At 35.3% G+C, this 18,852-nt stretch overlaps 1 protein-coding gene across 2 annotated transcripts; it reads left to right on the top strand.

The window, feature by feature from the left end:
* Positions 1 to 376: 376 nt before the first annotated feature.
* On the top strand, positions 377 to 18,468 carry LOC11422507 (ATP-dependent DNA helicase homolog RECG, chloroplastic). Of its 2 annotated transcripts, none has more exons than XM_024775540.2 (17): positions 377 to 553; positions 711 to 793; positions 1,392 to 1,518; positions 2,586 to 3,074; positions 3,182 to 3,294; positions 4,111 to 4,339; positions 5,911 to 6,074; positions 7,195 to 7,276; positions 8,045 to 8,134; positions 8,798 to 9,031; positions 9,523 to 9,594; positions 12,637 to 12,789; positions 12,888 to 13,031; positions 14,454 to 14,612; positions 15,948 to 16,031; positions 16,795 to 17,367; positions 18,070 to 18,468. In XM_024775540.2, the coding sequence occupies exons 1-17, from the start codon at positions 392 to 394 to the stop codon at positions 18,160 to 18,162; spliced, it is 3,051 nt and encodes a 1,016-aa protein (XP_024631308.1). In that variant the 5' UTR covers positions 377 to 391; the 3' UTR covers positions 18,163 to 18,468. The 2 variants fall into 2 exon arrangements, with proteins under 2 accessions (XP_024631308.1, XP_003589616.3); XM_003589568.4 differs by having other exon boundaries at positions 702 to 793.
* Positions 18,469 to 18,852: the final 384 nt, after the last annotated feature.

The raw sequence follows: 18,852 nt of genomic DNA, 5'->3' as shown, positions 1-18,852 counted from the left end.
GAAGTGTGTTCCTCCTCAACGTCTCAATTCCATTCTCCCCGCCACCAAATTGAGTGGTCTAAAAAAAACATCAATATCTCCAAATTTTATTTGCGATCATTCACAAGATCCAATCAAAACCTCCTAAAAAATCCTTGTGCTGCACCTATTACATTTATTTTCTTCATCACCAAAATTATTTTGTCTAACACATTACCTCCTAATAAATACCATACATCATTCTACACATTTCATCACTCATAATCTCCCTTCACTCCACAATCTCCTACATTTTTCACAAATGAAGTTCCTTTTAGTAATATTTTTTTCGAAAGTATAAAAATGAAAAAGAATAAAAAAATTTGAAAAGTTGAAAGAAAAAAAATATAATAATAAAAAAAAAAGAAAGAAAATGAAAAAAAATCCTTTTACATTTTCCCACTTTGTAGCTTCGAATAACAAGAACCACACTCTCTTCGTCTCTCACAGTCCGATCGTCACCGCCACCTTCCACCGCCACGTCCGACACCCATCTCTCCGCCGTCGCACTTCCAACGCCAACAACATTACAATGGTAATTTCACAACCAACCTTATTATTATTAACTGACCTAGATTATATTATTTTCATGCAATGGTTAAATTATGCTGCTTAATTTGAACAAAATGCTATTTTTACATCTTCATTTCATTGATGTTCTATTTCCTGAGGTGATTCTTCAGTCTTTTCAGTGTATGAGTTGCAAGCAACTAAGAACTGTTATACTCTTTCAAGGGAAGACTGGTTATTCAAACCCTTTCAGCACTAAAATGAGGTATAATACTTCTCATTTCATCATTCTTTGCCTAATTATCACTGGCGCAAAAACGGTCACTAACATGCTTAAATTTTTTAGCATATACCGCACTCAAATAATTTTGGTAGATAAGATCGAAATAAGTTCCCTATGAACCTCCGGGGTTGACCTGGTGGTGTAGACTTGAACCTCGGTCTGTGCTCCTCTTGAGGTCTCAGGTTCAAACTAGTTCATACAGGGCTTTGCTCTGGCTTTAACCAGACCCCTGCTAGTGGATGGTGGGATTAGTCCCCCAGATTATTTGGCTCTTAGACCAGATACCGAGTTTTTTAAAAAAAAAAAAAACGTTACAATGTGGGTTCTTCCTTTTATTTTGAAAAGATTTTGTTCCTATTGTAATGAGATGTAACTACCTTTTTTCAATTAAAATTTTAAGTAATATTGTAAAAAGGATAAAATGGTGAACATAATAGTTTTGATGAATGGTATAATTGGAAGAAAAAATACTACACCAAAACTATGTATCTCCTTTATATATAGGTATAAGTGTATGTGAGGATGGTGAAAATTAAGGACAAAGACACGGGCTTGATTTTTGTTGCTTGTTTCATTTCAGGTGTTGTAATTTTCTCCCTTTTAAGTTTTCGAAAATGTGTTACCGGATGAAGCATAAATTTACAGACCAGAAGGTTGTTGAAATAGACCAGCACGGCGTAAAGAGCACTGTAAAGTTGCGTAAGAAGGTAGATCAATGCTTTTGTAGAATGGTATCTGTTAATTTGCGTGGAGCTTTTTGTTGTATATGATGAAGTGATTTCAGTTTTTCTTTTTGTTTTTGACTTTCTACTTTCCAGTGATTTATAGAAAACATTTCTGATATATTTCAAACTTGTAAATAGGATACAAGTGCTACGCTAGGATAGGATTAAATGACAGTGGCGCTATAGTACTAAATGATGATGAAATAGAAGAATATCTTATACATAGGATTTTGAGGGGGACTGATGAAATTGAGGAATACTTACTTACAATGATAGAAAAGTGATACGTCCAAACTTCGAACACTTGCTTAACTTATCCTTAGACGATACTTTCCTTTTGTTAATACTTAAATGGAAGATTTTTCATTGTTTGTGATTTACAATAGGACACTATGATATTTTTGTTGTCGAGCAATATAGTTGACCCCATTCAATGGGAAAAGGCATTTGTTTTGTTGTTCTATACTCAAATTCTTGTATGAATACATGAAGAAAAACAACACCTACCTCTATATTAATGTCGGATTTAAGTTGTTGGGTGGTTTGTTCTATTCTACCTGGTTTGTGAGTAAGTATTCTAGCTTGGACCGGGATTGCGTTCTAATCTGCGTAGATACTCTTATCGTGCTTGACTTAAAGATCCAATACAATAGTAAGGAGCTGTGATTCAATGGTTAAAATTGAGTATATATAGCAAGTTTGGGTCCATTGCAGCTTATAGCAGACTGATTTGGTTGTGCTTCTCAATTGAGATTGTGATGTATGGAGGAATTTATGGTGGGTGTGGCTGGATAACTCTTACAGGCAGAGAGATACATGTATCAAATGTGTTATTGCCTAACCCGTCACTGGAAATTCACATGCCTATTCTCTTCACATTCTTTTATCAATCTTGTATATAATATTGATAGATGCCATTTGGTCATTACTTTTTATAGTAGATCGCTTTGAATGTTTCAGCTGATAAGAAATGTTTTGATATTATTAATTAAATGCTTATGACTGCCTGTATTAAATGTAACATTGATTGAAATTCATTTTACTTGCAGGTATTTGCTCTTATGGATCATAACATCCCTGATCTAATTGGAAATGGAAGCGGTGAAATGAAATCTAAAATGAATCGGAAAGATGCAGTAGATGATTTCGACATCTCCTTGATGTGTAGGATATTTCCATCAATTACTTTGGGTAGTGCTCCTCAAGTGGGTTTGTATGATGGGACCACAGCATATTCTGAAACAAATATCATTTCGGGAACCAAAGATTTCGAACAACATTTATACGATTCTAGTTTAACATCTTCACCATTACGAAAAGATGATTCTTTTCCTTGTCCTTTAACACCTCAATCAGTGTCTTCAATATATGAGGAAAAATTGGATCAAGTTACTAGGGAAGATTCGCAAAAGAAAGTGGGGCTGCAGTCACAGTCAAACCTTACACTTAATGAGTTATCTCTCGACACATCTGTCAATTGCTTACCTGGATTAACTAAGAAGCAACGTGAGCAACTAGATAACTGTGGGTTTCACACGGTGGGTACCAAAAACTGCCGCCTTTTGGAATATGTGTAGTAGTTCTTTGGATTTTCAGATTTTAAAGATGGATTGGATTCGACATTAATCCGATTCTTTACATGTAGTTACGGAAATTGCTGCACCATTTTCCACGATCATATGCTAATCTACAGAATGCACATGGGAACATTTATGATGGGCAATATTTGATGTTTGTTGGAGAAGTCTTATCTTCAAGGTGACTATCCTGTGTATCATTTGTTAACCAGATTTATGCAAGTTTTTATCCTTCTCTATTGGCATATGCACTCTCCTGCACTTTTTTTTTTTCTCTCACTTGAATGAGGTTGCGAGTAATATACTTCTAGGTACTGGATTTGGCATTTCCCAACCTTTGCAATGTAATGAAACTGTTGTCACTGCTGCATTATATGGAAAGTATCACAAATAATGGTATTTTTCCAAAACCTAGTGAGGCAAACTTAGATCCTTATGGGTGATGAGTGTTCCCACTTTGAAAGATAAGGGTGTCCCTGCCCGACATATATTTGTTATTATCCAAGTTTTCTTTACTGTCATAACTAGTTGGTTGCAAACCATTACGTTATTTCTCTCTCCAGGCCTGTTCTACATAAGTGGCTTATGCTTCTTCGCACCTCTCAATCCCATTGTTTTCATTGATTTTGTTAGAAATATAGGTGCAATAAAACCATTTATATGTCTTTTACCTAACAGCATAAGCTTTTTGGATTGTCAGTTCATAACATGGTATTGGAGTCACCTTGAACAAGTGTTTAAGCACAAGGTAAAAATGAGCTAGTAAATTGTCTATGCTTTAAGCCTCATGGGCTTTGTGTGAGAGTGTGTTAGATATATAATAAAGCCATTCACGTGACTTTCCCTAATAGCTTAAACTTTTGGGATAGTTGCTTCATGACATTATAGGGCTTTGCATGTGGATGTCAATTTGTCTAATATTACCTTTTGCTAATATCTTTAAATACAAGGTGATTTATTATATCTTATGTTGATAAATTTTGTATTTCTGTTGCAGGGGAGTCAGAGCTAATTGTTCAATTTCATTACTTGAGGTGATTGTTGGTTGTCAGATTGCAGACAAGGAATCGGATATTGAGCATGTAACCGACAAAGTTGGGAAAACAAGGACAGTTTATTTGCATTTGAAGAGATTTTTCCGTGGCACACGTTTTACTTTTAAAGGTTTCCTAAATAGTATTGCGAACAAGTATCAAGTGAGAGACATAGCATGTGTGAGTGGCAAGGTGAGTTTTTTTTTTTACTTGTCTTCCCTAACCCATTTTTATGCTGTACTGCAAGTTTTCAATGTAGATGAATTTATTTTTCCTGAAGTTCTTAGATGTTCGCCTAAATATGAGTATTGAAGGCAAATGATAGGCCTTCGACATAAATGAACCATGTGAAGTAAGCAACTGCATTGCATTCTTAATGCGAGGCCGAGTTTGAGCCATGTATAGTTGCATACCCCAAATAAAATACTTGCTTGGGGAGCCTTGATATTTTTATTAGTTGGGTACCCTTTTGCAAATTACTAATGTAGAGAATGAATGAGCTAAACTTTTGAGTAATGGTTCAATTAGTTCAGTATTCTTAGGTATATTGGCTGTTGAATTGTACAAGGCACTGCAGAGCAATCTGTCTGAAAACCCAAGTTTAAGGGCGGTGTTTTGCTTCCTTTGTTAAAGAGGAGAAGGTTGGGGGATCCCAAATTCTCTCAAGGGCAAAATATCTAAAGCAAATTTCACACCACTAGTATATGTTCAAACTTCAAACATGCTTTAGTAATTGTGAGTGAGTGATATCTCTTGACTGCAAATAATGTTTAAATGATATATTGTTTACTTTATTGTGTTTAATGGAAGACTTTCGGGAGGGGATGTTGTTCTAGGTCAAGGCATGCTGCAATTCTCGCTACCAACCCTTGCAAGGGCTTATAGTGGAATTAAATTTAAAATGACCTACAAATCAAATACTGCCAAGAAGAAGTCTTTGTTTCTAATAGTAAAGAATAGTGTTATTAGTATAAGGACCTTCCCCTAATTCAACCCCAGAAAGTTAGTTTTAATCCGAGGATTACCCTTGCTTGATAAGCTCTATTTAGGCTATGTCGCAATGTGGGACTTGGTATTTTTCCAATATAGAAAATCATTATATATCTTTTTTCTTTCATATATATAAGTGTAGGCCCGTAACTAAAATTCTGCAGTTGAGACCCTTTGATTTTCAGCAACGGGTTGATGTTCTACAATATTTTATTTAATCACACCGTTTAAATTTTTTATAATAAGAGTCATTAGGATGTAGTCTTGAGCACATGGGCTCGGCCCACATAGTATTATAAATACAAGAGTCACTACACATTGTAAGTAAAGTTAACTCTAGGAAACATCCTAAAGTTAAGGGATTTCGTCCCAAAATTAACGGATAAGGTACTAGTTAATCATATTCTATAGGAAGTTATCTCAAAATACCAAAGTTTGGCATCCTTAAACGTTAAGATAAAATGCCTTAGAATAAGGTCCAAACAAGATAAGGTCCCTAAAGTTAAGGAAGGATAATTATCCCTAATAAGAAATTATGTTAATCTATTAGTCATTCTCTCCTTGTAAAATATTTTGAAGGTATTCTAAGTTCGTCGGATGGTTGAAATTCTTATTACATTTGTATGATTGAGTATTTGAGTTTGCCTTGCTTCTGTCATACTTTCATGATTGCACTACGATAAACCTCTTTTCCCCCTCATCTTATATGTGAATATTCTGTTTTAATCCAAGAATTTCGTAAGAATGTACATAATTTTTGCTTTTTGAAGTAGGTTAAGACTATGCCTGCTAAAGATCACTACGAGATTAGAGAATTTAATATTGATGTGCTTGAAGATGGGAAAGATTTATCCCTTTGCGCAAAAGAGAGGCCATATTGTATCTACCCTTCAAAAGGGGGTTTGAACCCAACATTTCTTCGGGACATCATTGCAAGGTTCGTGCTTCCAAATTCTTGCGTGTCACAATCTTATTTGTAAATTATTCTTTTGTGGAAAAATTTCTAGGTTAGGGTTAGAAACCATTTGCAATATGGAAAGAATTCCCAAAACTTGGCAGAAATGAATAAACAAGAGAATAATTCCAACTAAAATAAAGATTGATCAATAAAATTGAGAAAAGAAGAATTTTTTGAATAAATTTTTGTTATTATCGATTGAATGAGATATAGGATTGAAAGATAAGCTACAGAAGGTTTATAATGAAGATGACAACCTTGCACTCAAAGGCTACCCCAAGATAGCACTCTCCCCTCACTAGAGAGCATTTTCTAGTTTACAACTTTCATAAAATGAATTCCTAATCGTCCTAAAGGGAGGTTAGTCCCATTTATAAATCATAGGGTTAACAGCAAGTAAAGCAGAAAGTCTAACAAACTTAACAACTAGTAGCCCCTAATTAACTTCTTAACTCCAATCTTGAAAGCTTCCCATTATTCTAAGTCCTAACAGTTAGGACCGATCTATTATCAAATACTTGATTGGTTAATTATTCTCAAACTTCACCCACATGAAAATATCTTATGATATCTTGATGTTATGCACAATTTCTAAATATAATGTAAATCATGTATGTGCTATTATGGTCAACAAATATATTTAGTACATTCCTTTCAAAGTTGGTATATAGCTTCCAATTTAGGAGACTCTGTATACACGGATCCTTGGCAGCATCATATTGAGATAGACTGACACTTTATCAAGAAAAATTTAACTAATGAGTAATGACCTTATTTATGTAAGTTGGTAGATGTATTAAGCAAGGGACTCTCATAGAGACTTATTGAGTTTATTGGCAAGTAGGAAAGATGGATATTCATTTAATGGATTTGAGGGTGAGCGTTGTGTGATTAGCTTATAATTTTTTTTACCCTTAAGAGACTTATATTTCTGTATTTTTGGTATTAGGAGACTAAGAGAGATTAGTTCTCCTAGTTTTTGGTTTGCAATTATGTATATTATGCTAGTACTGTGGTCATCTATTAATAATTTTCAATAAATTCTTCTCAAATCTTATAATTAACAATGTATTAAATATATTTCTTTCATTTCTTCTAGAGCTTTACATGCCTTGCCAGTCATTGTTGATCCAATTCCTAAAGACATTAGAGAGGAATTTGGACTCTTAAGTCTTCATGATGTAAGTATCTCTTTTAGATCTATTTATTCTATTGATGAAGCCTACCTACCCTATGAAACCTGACCATAGTCACATACTTGGCTGTATAAACTTTAATTATTGTGCGAGATATATGTTTGATCCTGCTGATGAATTGCATAAGTGTTACAATATTAGGGGTATATTTTTTTTTTTTGTTGAGGATGAGAGCGAAAGTAAAGCTCGAAAAAAGAGATAACAAGTATTCTTAATATGACCATGCCTTAAAAGAAGGAAAATGTACATGGGCTGATAATCATTCAAGCCAAGCTATCTTTCTAGCAACCTTTTTTTGCACAGTTGAGATATATGTTTTCTTGTAACAAGTTGAAAACTTAGCAAGATTTAGATTGAGAGGGAATGTTAGAAAGTCTGAGAAATGTCCCATAATATTTTTTTGGACCATTTTAGAGCATCCCAGATAGTTTGTTCGGATTTATTTTTATTTTATATTTTATGATTTGTTTACTTTAATTAGGATCATTAAAATTATTAGGCATATTATACAGGAACATAATCACTTATATTTATTTGTATTTATTGAATTAAGCCTATATAAAAGGGATTCAATTGTGTAGTTATATCACATGGTTTCTGCATCATGTCTCTGTTTTCACTCTTTCTACACATGCAATGGTCTCTATGCCTAAGAAAAAATTACTACTCATTTCATATTGTCTGAATCTTCACTGTCATCTGCTTCTGTATACTTTAACTGAAATTTTAAATTCTTCAATGCTAAAAAAACAGGCATATTTTGGAATTCACAAACCAAAGGATATTAGTGAAGCTGATCTGGCCCGCAAGAGACTTATATTTGATGAATTTTTTTACCTGCAGGTGAGATTATAGTTTTGTCACATTTAGTGTGCTCTATCATCTGTGTACATTTCTAAACCTTTTCTTTTTATTTTGCTACCATTATCCAGCTTATGTTTGGTTGGGTACATGGTGCAATATGTGAATCCATTTATTTTAGGTATCTATTTGAAAGTTACTAATGAATTAGCAGCTAGGCTTATGAATTAGCAGCTTTTTAAGCTCCGCGGAGTAGCTCTTTAAATAAGCATTTAATCAAGCTATTTATCCAAACGCATCCTTTGTATGCTTCAGTTCTTTTTGCTTGGTCAATGTTTGGCTTATCATCTTGATGTTAAATTTGGAATTGTTTTTGTTGAAAAAGTTTTTATAAGTGGGAGACATTCCTCACGTTACAATCTGGTTTTCTTTCAGTCCAACCCAACTTTAAGAGTTTCTATTGAAAAATTTAACCTAAACTTACATGCAGTTGAGCATAAATTTTTCTTTAATGTTCTGGAGTTCCCAATGCTTTTGAATTACACTTCTGGTGAATTGTATGCTGGGCATCTGCAGTAATTGTTTGACCTTTTCACCCATTATATATTGCATTCTATCATGTTTCCTTGTAATAATTTATCGTTCTTCTTATATACTGAAATCTTTTTTTTTTATTTGATCTAATTCTGTTCTGTCTTTTGTCAGTTAGGACAATTATTCCAAATGCTCGAAGGTCTTGGTACACAAGTAGAAAAGATTGGGTTGCTAGATAAGTATAGAAGACCAGAAAATAACACGGTGTGTACAAAGGAATGGTCCTGTCTCACCAAGAAGGTTTTGGAGCTCCTTCCCTATACTCTTACTTCCGGTCAACTGCAAGCTGTTTCAGAAATTATTTGGGATTTAAAAAGGCCGGTTCCAATGAATCGGCTACTTCAGGTTTTGATTTTTCTTATGTTGTTGTTTTACTATCGCCATATTTATACATTATTCCATCCACTTCTTTATTCACGTGCGTACAAACAATAGAAAAAGTAATGTTAGAAATTGGGTGATATGAAACAAACCCCTCAAGCATGTAAATACGGATTCAATTAAAAAATTTCCAATAACTTTCATGTGTGAATTCTAACGACAGCTCCCAGGTCTAAACTTCAAATCTTTCAAGATAATTCTGGATTAGAATAACCAACCTTTTTTGTTCTTTGGGGATTAAGATTAATATGGTTAAGATAATAGTAGAAAGTTCCTTTGAGATTGGATGATAAAAGATCCTCCTCCCAAATGGAAGCCTCAATAAAACATTCTCAGACATGAATAATGTTGCTGAAGTAAAAATCATTCTAATATTAGATCTTTTTCATTGATCTCTTGTAGTTAATAGATGAACATGAATATTCCCGTCTGATGTTATCTTGTGATACTTTCAGGGTGATGTTGGATGTGGGAAAACTATTGTTGCTTTTCTTGCATGCATGGAAGTTATTGGCTCTGGCTACCAGGTACTTCACCCTTTTTATTTTGCATGCTGTTAGCCTGTCAATTTATTCCCTTCATTTGTCATTAAAGTGATGGATATTTATAGGAATCAAACAGAGATAGAAACATAAACTGACTTGAAGGAGAGAACACATCATATCCAGAGTGTTACTAATTTAATACAAAACTATAGAACATATAATTGACAATGGAGTGGAACCTGGTTACTTACAAAATTGTAATATAACAGAAAATTGAAGAACCAAGCTGAGAACAGACATGATCCCTTATCAGTCCAACCCACCGGATACTACTCAATTCTCTTATGCCTTTCCCATTTGGTTTTACTTCTCAAACATATCCATCGTACATGTCATGAAACCTCAATCCCCCCTCCTTTCCTATACTGCCATGTGTTTGATTAAGTAACTCCCTCCTGCCTCCCTGTCTCCTCTTCTAATAGAAAAATGTAAGATGAAGATTCTAGAGAGCTTCTAGCTTTTCTTTGTGTAACAAACTTTGATTCTATTCAGGTAAGAGTTTTTCATTACAGTTACAGGAAGAGGAAGAGACAATATATAGACAAAGATAAAGACCTCTAGATGACTGACACATGTCAGTCAGCGTTCCCTAGTGACTGGCAGTTGCCAGTGTTACATCACCATATATCTATACATACTAATCCTTTAATACTCCCCCCGCAAGCTAGACTGTGGGGCTGCAACACACAGTTAGCTTGGTTCTCAAGCCTTCAAATCTGGTAGGAGGTAGAGCCTTAGTCATAATGTCAACAACCTTAACCTGTCCAGGAACGTTGGAGACAAAAAGCTTCTTTTGGATAACCTTAAGTCTAGCTCCATATGTTTTGATCTGGCATGAAGGACAGGATTGTGAGCTCAGCAACAGTGCTCATGTTATCACAAGAACCTTAGGAGTGGTGAAAGAGACTCCTAACTCAGAGAGGAAAGACTGTACCCACAGTAACTCAGATTTGGCCAGTGCTAAGCTGCTGTATTCAGCCTCTGTACTTGATCTGGCAATAACAGGTTGTTTCTTTGCCCACCATGAAATTAAGTTCGGATCTAAGAATACACATGCACCTACGCTACGGTCATCAGGATCTGACCCCCAGTCTGCATCACAGTAGGCCAATATAGAGAGAGGAGAGGTAGGGATGGGTCTGACAATAAGGCCCCAACTCAGAGTACCCTTAAGATGCCTCAAAATACGTTTGACAGCGGTCCAATGAGATTCTAATGGATTAGACATAAACTGGCACACTTTATTGACTGAAAAACAAATGTCTGGCCGAGTACTTACTGCGTATTGGAGGGCCCTAACAATAGACCTACAGAGAGTAGGATCTGAGAAAGGGGTGGATCCATCTTTAGACAGCTTTAAATCAGAAATCATGGGAGAAGGAAGTGACTTTGCCTCCTGCATGTCGGTTTTGGCTAGAAGATCTCTCACATACTTGCTTTGTGTAATAAGAAGAGAGCCATTTGACTGAGGTTTGACTTCAATACCGAGGAAATAGTCCAAGGCGCCAAGATCTTTTAAGGAAAAAGCTGAGTTAAGGTGAGACACCAACTGTTGAAGTAAAGGTGTATTGTTACCAGTGACAATCATGTCGCCAACATAAACGATCATATAGATGAGACAATTGTCCTTAGAGTAGATGAACAAAGATGGATCGCATTTGCTGGCATAAAATCCAAACTGAAGGAAAGTAGTTTGAAGCTTGTCAAACCACACTCTAGGCGCCTGTTTGAGGCCATAGAGAGCCTTGTTGAGCTTGAATACTAGAGATTTGTTTGCGTGCTCAAATCCTGGAGGCTGGGTCATGTAGACCGTTTCTTCAAGAGTGCCATTGAGAAAGGCATTGTTTACATCGAGTTGATGTAAGTGCCAACCTTTTGACAAGGCCAAAGACAAAATGGTGCGAACTGTAACAGGCTTTATATCAGGACTGCAGGTTTCAGTATAGTCATCACCATATCTCTGATGGAAGCCTTTCGCCGCTAGACATGCCTTATATTTATTGACTGTTCCATCAGGATTTTCGTTGATATGAAATACCCATTTGCATCCAATGGGGACCCTGTTGGAGGGAAGAGTGACAAATCCAGGTGTTGTTTTTCAGCAGGGCGTCATATAGAAAATGTGCTTCCATAGGTACAGTAGGCACGTAGTCCTTGAAACGATGAAAGCAAGTTGATGCGTCATGCCCAAACCTTTGACAAACTCGACATTGTAAAGAACTCCAGCCACCACGGCCTCTGCCACCGCGAGTGGAGCAGCCACCACGCTCACCAGAACCATCAAAATGTTTAGAAAAGGATTGATTTTCAGATTCAGAATTAACAGAGGATCTTGCCGTTCCCAGGTATCAAACTCATCGGAAACGCGATTCGCCGCCGCATCTTCAAGAGTTTTGAATTTCTCCGGAATCAAGGGATTCACGAGATAGTGATGAATCTTATGCGCCTTGATTACAGGTTCAACCTGCTGGCATCAAAGGAGATAGTTCTCCGAATCGAGTTTCTCTGCGATTGCAGAAAACAAGTGCGAATGCGAAAACGATAGCGCAGCTACCGTCAACGGTGGAGGGCGCGGTGTTGCGGAGGACACCGGCAAGGTTTGGGTGGAAGCCACCGGATCGATGTCGTCTTCTGATACCATAATAGAAAATGTAAGACGAAGATTCTAGAGAGCTTCTAGCTTCTCTGTGTAACAGATTTTGATTCTATTCAGTTAGTTTTTCATTACAGGTAGAGGAAGAGACTCTATATAGACAAAGATAAAGACCTCTAGTTGACTGACACGTGCCAGTCAACATTCCCTAGTGACCGACAGTTGCCAGTGTTACATCACTATATATCTATACATAACTAATCCTTCAATATCCTTTAATATCTTCCAATGATCTCTCTATAGACTCGTCCATTGCGCCTATCAGATGTATAGGATATTATAACCAGGCTTTTCATTTGGATTTTTTTGCATCTTAGAAAGTTTTGACATGTAATGCATATTAATAATTGATACTCTTGTCTAACTATTAGGCGGCTTTCATGGTTCCATCTGAGTTGGTTGCAATCCAGCATTATGAACACTTGCTTGCGTTGCTTGAAAACTTGGACGAGGTCAAGTTCAAGCCAACTGTTGCTTTACTCACTGGTTCAATCCCAATAAAACAATCGCGGCTTATTCGCAAGGTATGATTACTTATTTTTCTGAGTGTTAGAACTACCAGTTAATCTTTTCTTGCACCTTATGAAATTCTTATAATTTTATTCAAGATATGATGTTGCAGGGTATCCAGACCGGAGAAATTTCAATCGTCATTGGAACCCACAGTTTGTTTGCAGATAGCGTTGAATTCTCAGCCTTACGTATTGCTGTGGTGGATGAGCAGCATCGCTTTGGTGTGATTCAAAGAGGAAGATTTAACAGTAAGGTGGTTCACTTCTCTTTGTCTAGGATTTTAATATAGTTACATTATGGACACACTGATATCCAAATATCACAACATCCAAGTGTTGTGCCACTAAATTTTGTCAGCTATGCCATTTAGTTTTTGGTTGAAGACAGTTTCATTGTGTTTTTTAAGAAGCTTAGTATTGTTGTATAGGAATTCGGTAGGAACCTGATTATTCAACTCTCTATTGACGTTCTTCAATTGGGAAATGTATTTATGTTGTAGTATATGGGATGATGTCGTTATTACCCACAACGGTCATCAGGGAATATGTCATTTGAAGAAACATCTGATCAACCATTTTCTTCAGATCCAAGACTAGGGGAGACTTAAATAACTCCTTGGTCTCGAGGTAGCTCAGTCAGAGAATGTTAGATGGTTTTGTAGAGAAAGAATGCTTTAGCTATACTGGAAGCAACCAGAACGATCAATTGTAAACCTGTCAACACTCGGTACCTTATTCAGACCTTGGTAGATATAGTTAGGTGAAGAGTTAAACTATCTTGTAGAGAATGCTGGTCAATTTATTTTTCAGAAGATTGTTTCTTGAGATTTGAGAAAACAACATCTTGTTTGTAAATTCAAATGATCAATTGCCATGTATGCTGACCAAAGCTGTTTGAGGACTGATGATTTCTTATATCCGCAACAAGTAGATAGTTTGATCTCTGTGCTGTGTTCCAGCATAAGTGGGAGTGTTGGAAATTATTTAGAATTAATGTTTACTAATGTTCCATTTAGCTTAGATTCATTGTATAGAAGTATAGTAGAGTCAATGCAATTTAGGAACATTAGAAATGAATATGCAACAATCTGGATAGTTTTGATTTCTGTGGTCCAGCATAAGGAGGGGGAGTGTTGGAAATAGATTTAGAATTAATGTTCACTAATATTTCATTTCCCTTCATAAAGGATACATCCTTTCAGATACAACTATCAAATGTACAAAATGACACCCTTTATCCTTATTTTGGCTATTTTTATTTCTTCTAACTAATCCCAACTTCTTTAGTTACAATTTATGATGCTTATAGAGGAAAACATTCATGTTATGCTTATACATTATTGTTGAAATTTATATTGTTTCCTTTATTGTTATTCTATTTTAATGGTTGTTTATTTTTCATTATGTCACTCCTTAAATTAAGGAGTTGATTAGTTGTATTCTCTCCTATAAAAGGAGCACCATTCTCATTGAAATAATATACTCTCAAATATAGAGTAATTTCTACAAATTTCTACAATTATATCTTCATTGCTACAGAATATTGAGTCCTGCAAAAGGGTGTTTCTTATTTGCAAGTGATGCCTTCATCGCTCGTTTTCTTCTTCTTTTTTTTTTTTTTTTTTATCTGATCTTGTTTTATAATATTATGACCGTCTTCTCCTTATTTTTCTCAGTTATTTTATAAATCTTCAATTTCGAGTCTGGAGGATGCTATTACAGACAAGTCCTCAAAGACTGATGATTATATGGCTCCACATGTTCTTGCCATGTCTGCTACTCCCATCCCAAGGACCCTTGCGCTTGCTTTATATGGTGATATGTCACTGACACAGGTACTTATTTTTCCTGTTCATCATTCTAATGCAAAACTTCCTCCTCCCTCTATCTGTGTCCATTTTGCTTGAATAAGTTTAAATTGTTCAATATGTATGTTGATAGTCCTACATCGACTAGAGATACTACCTAGGTAGGGCTTAAAAGGCTTGGACAGTCCTCACTTTATAAGCTGATTTTGTGGGGTTGAGTTAGGCCCTAAATTCAAATTCTAAGTCTATCCTAGATCTTTATTATTCAGCTTGCACTCCTCCACGCTCTGGATGTTTAGTCTTGGGCGTGATGGAGTGTTTTTAGATCCCTGTTATTCCACCCACATACATTAGTCCATACTACTGATGTTCCTGAACAAGAGGCTTGTGTTGAGAGTCCTCACCTTATAAGCCAGTTTTATGGGATTAAGTTAGGTCATCTGTCCAAATTTTAAGATGGTTTGATTTGGTGGTTTTTATATTAATGCTAGTCTTAGAAATTACATGGGGGCGCGTGTTGCTAGATGTAATGGCTCATGGGGGGGCATGTCTTGGATGTTGGATCTGAAACTTTACGGTTTTCTAGATCAGTAGATTCCAATCTAGATGGTGATGGTTTTGCAAAAAATTGTTATAAATTTGTTTTAGCAACTGCAGCCGGTGGCTGGTCGTAGCGACGGCAATGGCCAGTAGTGGAAAGTAGAATGCCTTTGAGATTAGATAGCTACAAGATAATTCTAGAGAAAACTGTTTGAAATGAAGGAGGGTTCAACAAAAGATTCCAAATACTAGTATACAACTATAAGAATAGTCTAATTTTTGGAAACAGCAGCGGAATAGTGGCAGGACATGTCCAGCAGGGTCAAACCAGACTCTAGATCTTAGAGTCTTGATTGGACCTAACTCAAGCCTTACAAAACCGGTTTATAAGGTGAGGATTGCCCACAACTTATAAGCACATTTTTCAGGCCATATTTCATCCAATGTGGGGCTCTTATCAATATCAACAAATAATACTAAAAGATATCTTAAGTATGAAATTAAAACCTTATATTAAATAATTAAACCAAATAGTTACCAAATAAAAAAGTCATTAATTAAATTAATTAAAACCTTAAATAAATAATACAACCAGCTAGCTCACTCTACATCAGTTACTTTGTTGGATTGTTTCATCTGTTTTTGTCTTTCCTGACATATAATTTATGATTTTGTCATCAATACAAAATATAACAGACTTTAACAAATTTTGTAAAGAATTTTTGTGGTTATCGTTTTACAAGGTTTATTGTTACTAATTTTCACAATTTAGTACTTATAAATTATTTGCTGCTGCAAATGCTTACTCTTTTCTCATCACAGATAACCGACTTACCACAAGGAAGGATTCCTGTTCAAACATATGCCATTGAGGGAAGTGACAAAGGATTTGAGGATGCCTACAAGGTGACAAATTTATATCTATACTATTTTTATCTGCACTGTCATTGGTGCTTAATTTTCCAGTTTTTTGGTAATTGAGTGTACTTTGATAATTTAAACAATGAAAACTAGATGAAGAGACTTAAAAATATGCCTTACATGCCATTAATATATATACTTGAGATGAAGATGAAGCATTTCTATCCTGCACACATAATCAGATTTTTTATGCAGAATTCCATTAGAATATATGTTATATGTACCACCAGGGTCGTGTGATTGATGTGCAGTGTCTGTGAGTGTTATAAACTTTGGAGTACCAAGTTCAACTCCTACTTTCCTAAAAAAAAAAAAGGTTCAACTCCTACTCACTATAAAAATAGTATATGTTGTATAGTATAGTGAATACAGTAACTGTAAATTATTTCATTTACTATCTGTTTATATATTAAAGCTCTGTTCAGTTAGCTAGACACATTTCATATTGATAGCTCTAATATAAAGGTGTATCATTTTGTATCACATCACATGCATTTGGACCCAATCAGGGAATTTATATATTTTTGTATTTGTTTCTCTTTCCTTTTTTTTACCATTTTGACCCAATCCCTAATATAATAGGTGTGTGATACATAGTGATATGCATCCGTTATTTTACAATCATACTCTGTCAATCATTTGGCTCTCAATCAACCGCAGATGTGCTCCAAGTTGATAAGATTAGAACAACGATTTGGTTGTTCTTTTTTCCCCATGTATTGATGTAAAAAATGTGGGTTTTTGCCAGATGATGATGGATGAGTTGGAAGATGGGGGGAAAATTTATCTTGTCTACCCAATTATCGAACTTTCGGAGCAGTTACCTCAGCTTCGTGCTGCTTCTGCAGATCTCAAAGTTATCTCAGACCGGTTTCCAGGATACAATTGTGGTTTATTACATGGGAGAATGAGAAGTGAAGAAAAAGAAGAAACGTTAGGGAAGTTTAGGACTGGAGAATTGAATATACTACTTGCCACTCAAGTAATTGAAGTTGGTGTTGATGTTCCAGATGCATCGATGATGGTTGTGATGAATTCTGAGAGGTTTGGAATGGCCCAATTACACCAACTCAGGGGCCGAGTTGGACGCGGAACAAGGCAGTCAAAATGTATATTAATATCATCAACTGCCAGTGGCCTTAATCGTTTGAAAGTACTGGAGCAATCATCAGATGGGTTTCATCTTGCTAATATGGACCTATTATTACGTGGACCTGGTGACTTGCTTGGCAAGAAACAATCTGGACATCTTCCCGAGTTTCCTATTACCAGATTGGAAGTCGACGGCAATATTTTACAAGACGCACATGTTGCTGCACTGGTAAATATTGTTAGAGATATTTATGAGTTGACCACATTGTTTTTCTGGTGATTTGTTACTTTCAATGCCATAGTTGTCCAGTTAATAATCAGCTTAAATAACCCAGTTTTGTTTATTGCTTTTATATGCATACTAACGATACAATTAGGCAAAAAAATCCCCAAAAAAAAAATTCCTTAAAATCTTATGTGCAGCAGAATTCAACCTCTGACCACTATTTTTATTGGGATTGTGATCTTGCATTCGAGTTCGTCACCCAGTTAACCCCTAAATATATTGTTTGCATTTGAATTTTGAGATCCTGTTTAAGTTCTTACTTTTTGGTTTCATTTGTTGTTTCCAACTTTATAAGTAGATATATTTTTAAGAGAATTTTAAACCTCATCAATGCTTTTGAATTTGAACAAGAACAGTACATACTGTGTACATAAATTCACTGTTATTTGTAGTTTGTGCCAACATTTTATGCTGCTGTTAATTTATATTGTTCAGGAAGTAGTTTATTACTTTTGATGATGCATGTATGTGTTGTTGCTTCTACATCAAATGTGGGCTTAATTCAAGTCTCAATGCTCACTAAGATATTTTACCATCTCATTGAACTAGTTTATGCTATACTTCAATAGATCTAGTTATAATACTATTTCTTTTAAATTATAACTATAATTTAATTTCCAATTTTCCAAAACTGATTGTGTGCAGAAAATCTTAAGTGCTTCCCATGATCTGGAGCAATTTCCTGCACTTAAACTGGAGCTTGGCATGAGACAGCCACTTTGCCTGCTAGGTGATTGATCAAGGCTTGATGTGATCTTCAAGAGTTAACACTTAACACACTGTTCATTGTGATAATTTTGTAATGTAAATAGTTTGAATGGCTCTTCTTGGTTATGTAGACATGATTTAGCCTTTAGGCTGATGTTTATAAGTTGAAAGACCATTGTTATCTTTGTATCCTATTTTCACTGTGATTCTTCTTCCTTGTAATCATTGGTAGCAGTGGCAGTCTGAGCATGTTCTCGAGATTCGATCAAACAAGGCCATATTTTTTGGATGGCACCTTCTTTTTACCTGTTAATAGAAAATTTGACTTATAGCACATATGATGAAGTTTATGAAATGATTAATATTGAAAACTTTCATTATTTGACAATGACTTGAAATTATGTTGCAAATACTGAAAGTTTTCTAAAACATGATAAAGATGATGATGAATATTTATTTGAAGAATTAAAAGTCAGTAGAGATATCTCTGAAGTGTTGAATCGAAATAAGGTTTTACGATCTTGAGTTATTTAAAGACAAATAACTATTTTTTCTTTTCAGATGCATGCATATCTTATTGAATAATGTTAATACCGCTACAACTCTTGCATTTATTAGGAGAAGTCTTTCTAAAGCTGTCTTTGTAATACAGTTCTATAATTTGAATTATAAAAATGGAACAACTTTTATGACAAGTGTTTAACAAATTTCAGAAAAGTG

The sequence above is a fragment of the Medicago truncatula genome, chromosome 1 (assembly GCF_003473485.1).
Source record: "Medicago truncatula cultivar Jemalong A17 chromosome 1, MtrunA17r5.0-ANR, whole genome shotgun sequence".
Lineage (NCBI taxonomy): Eukaryota > Viridiplantae > Streptophyta > Magnoliopsida > Fabales > Fabaceae > Medicago > Medicago truncatula.
This window is presented reverse-complemented; position numbering and strand designations above follow the sequence as displayed.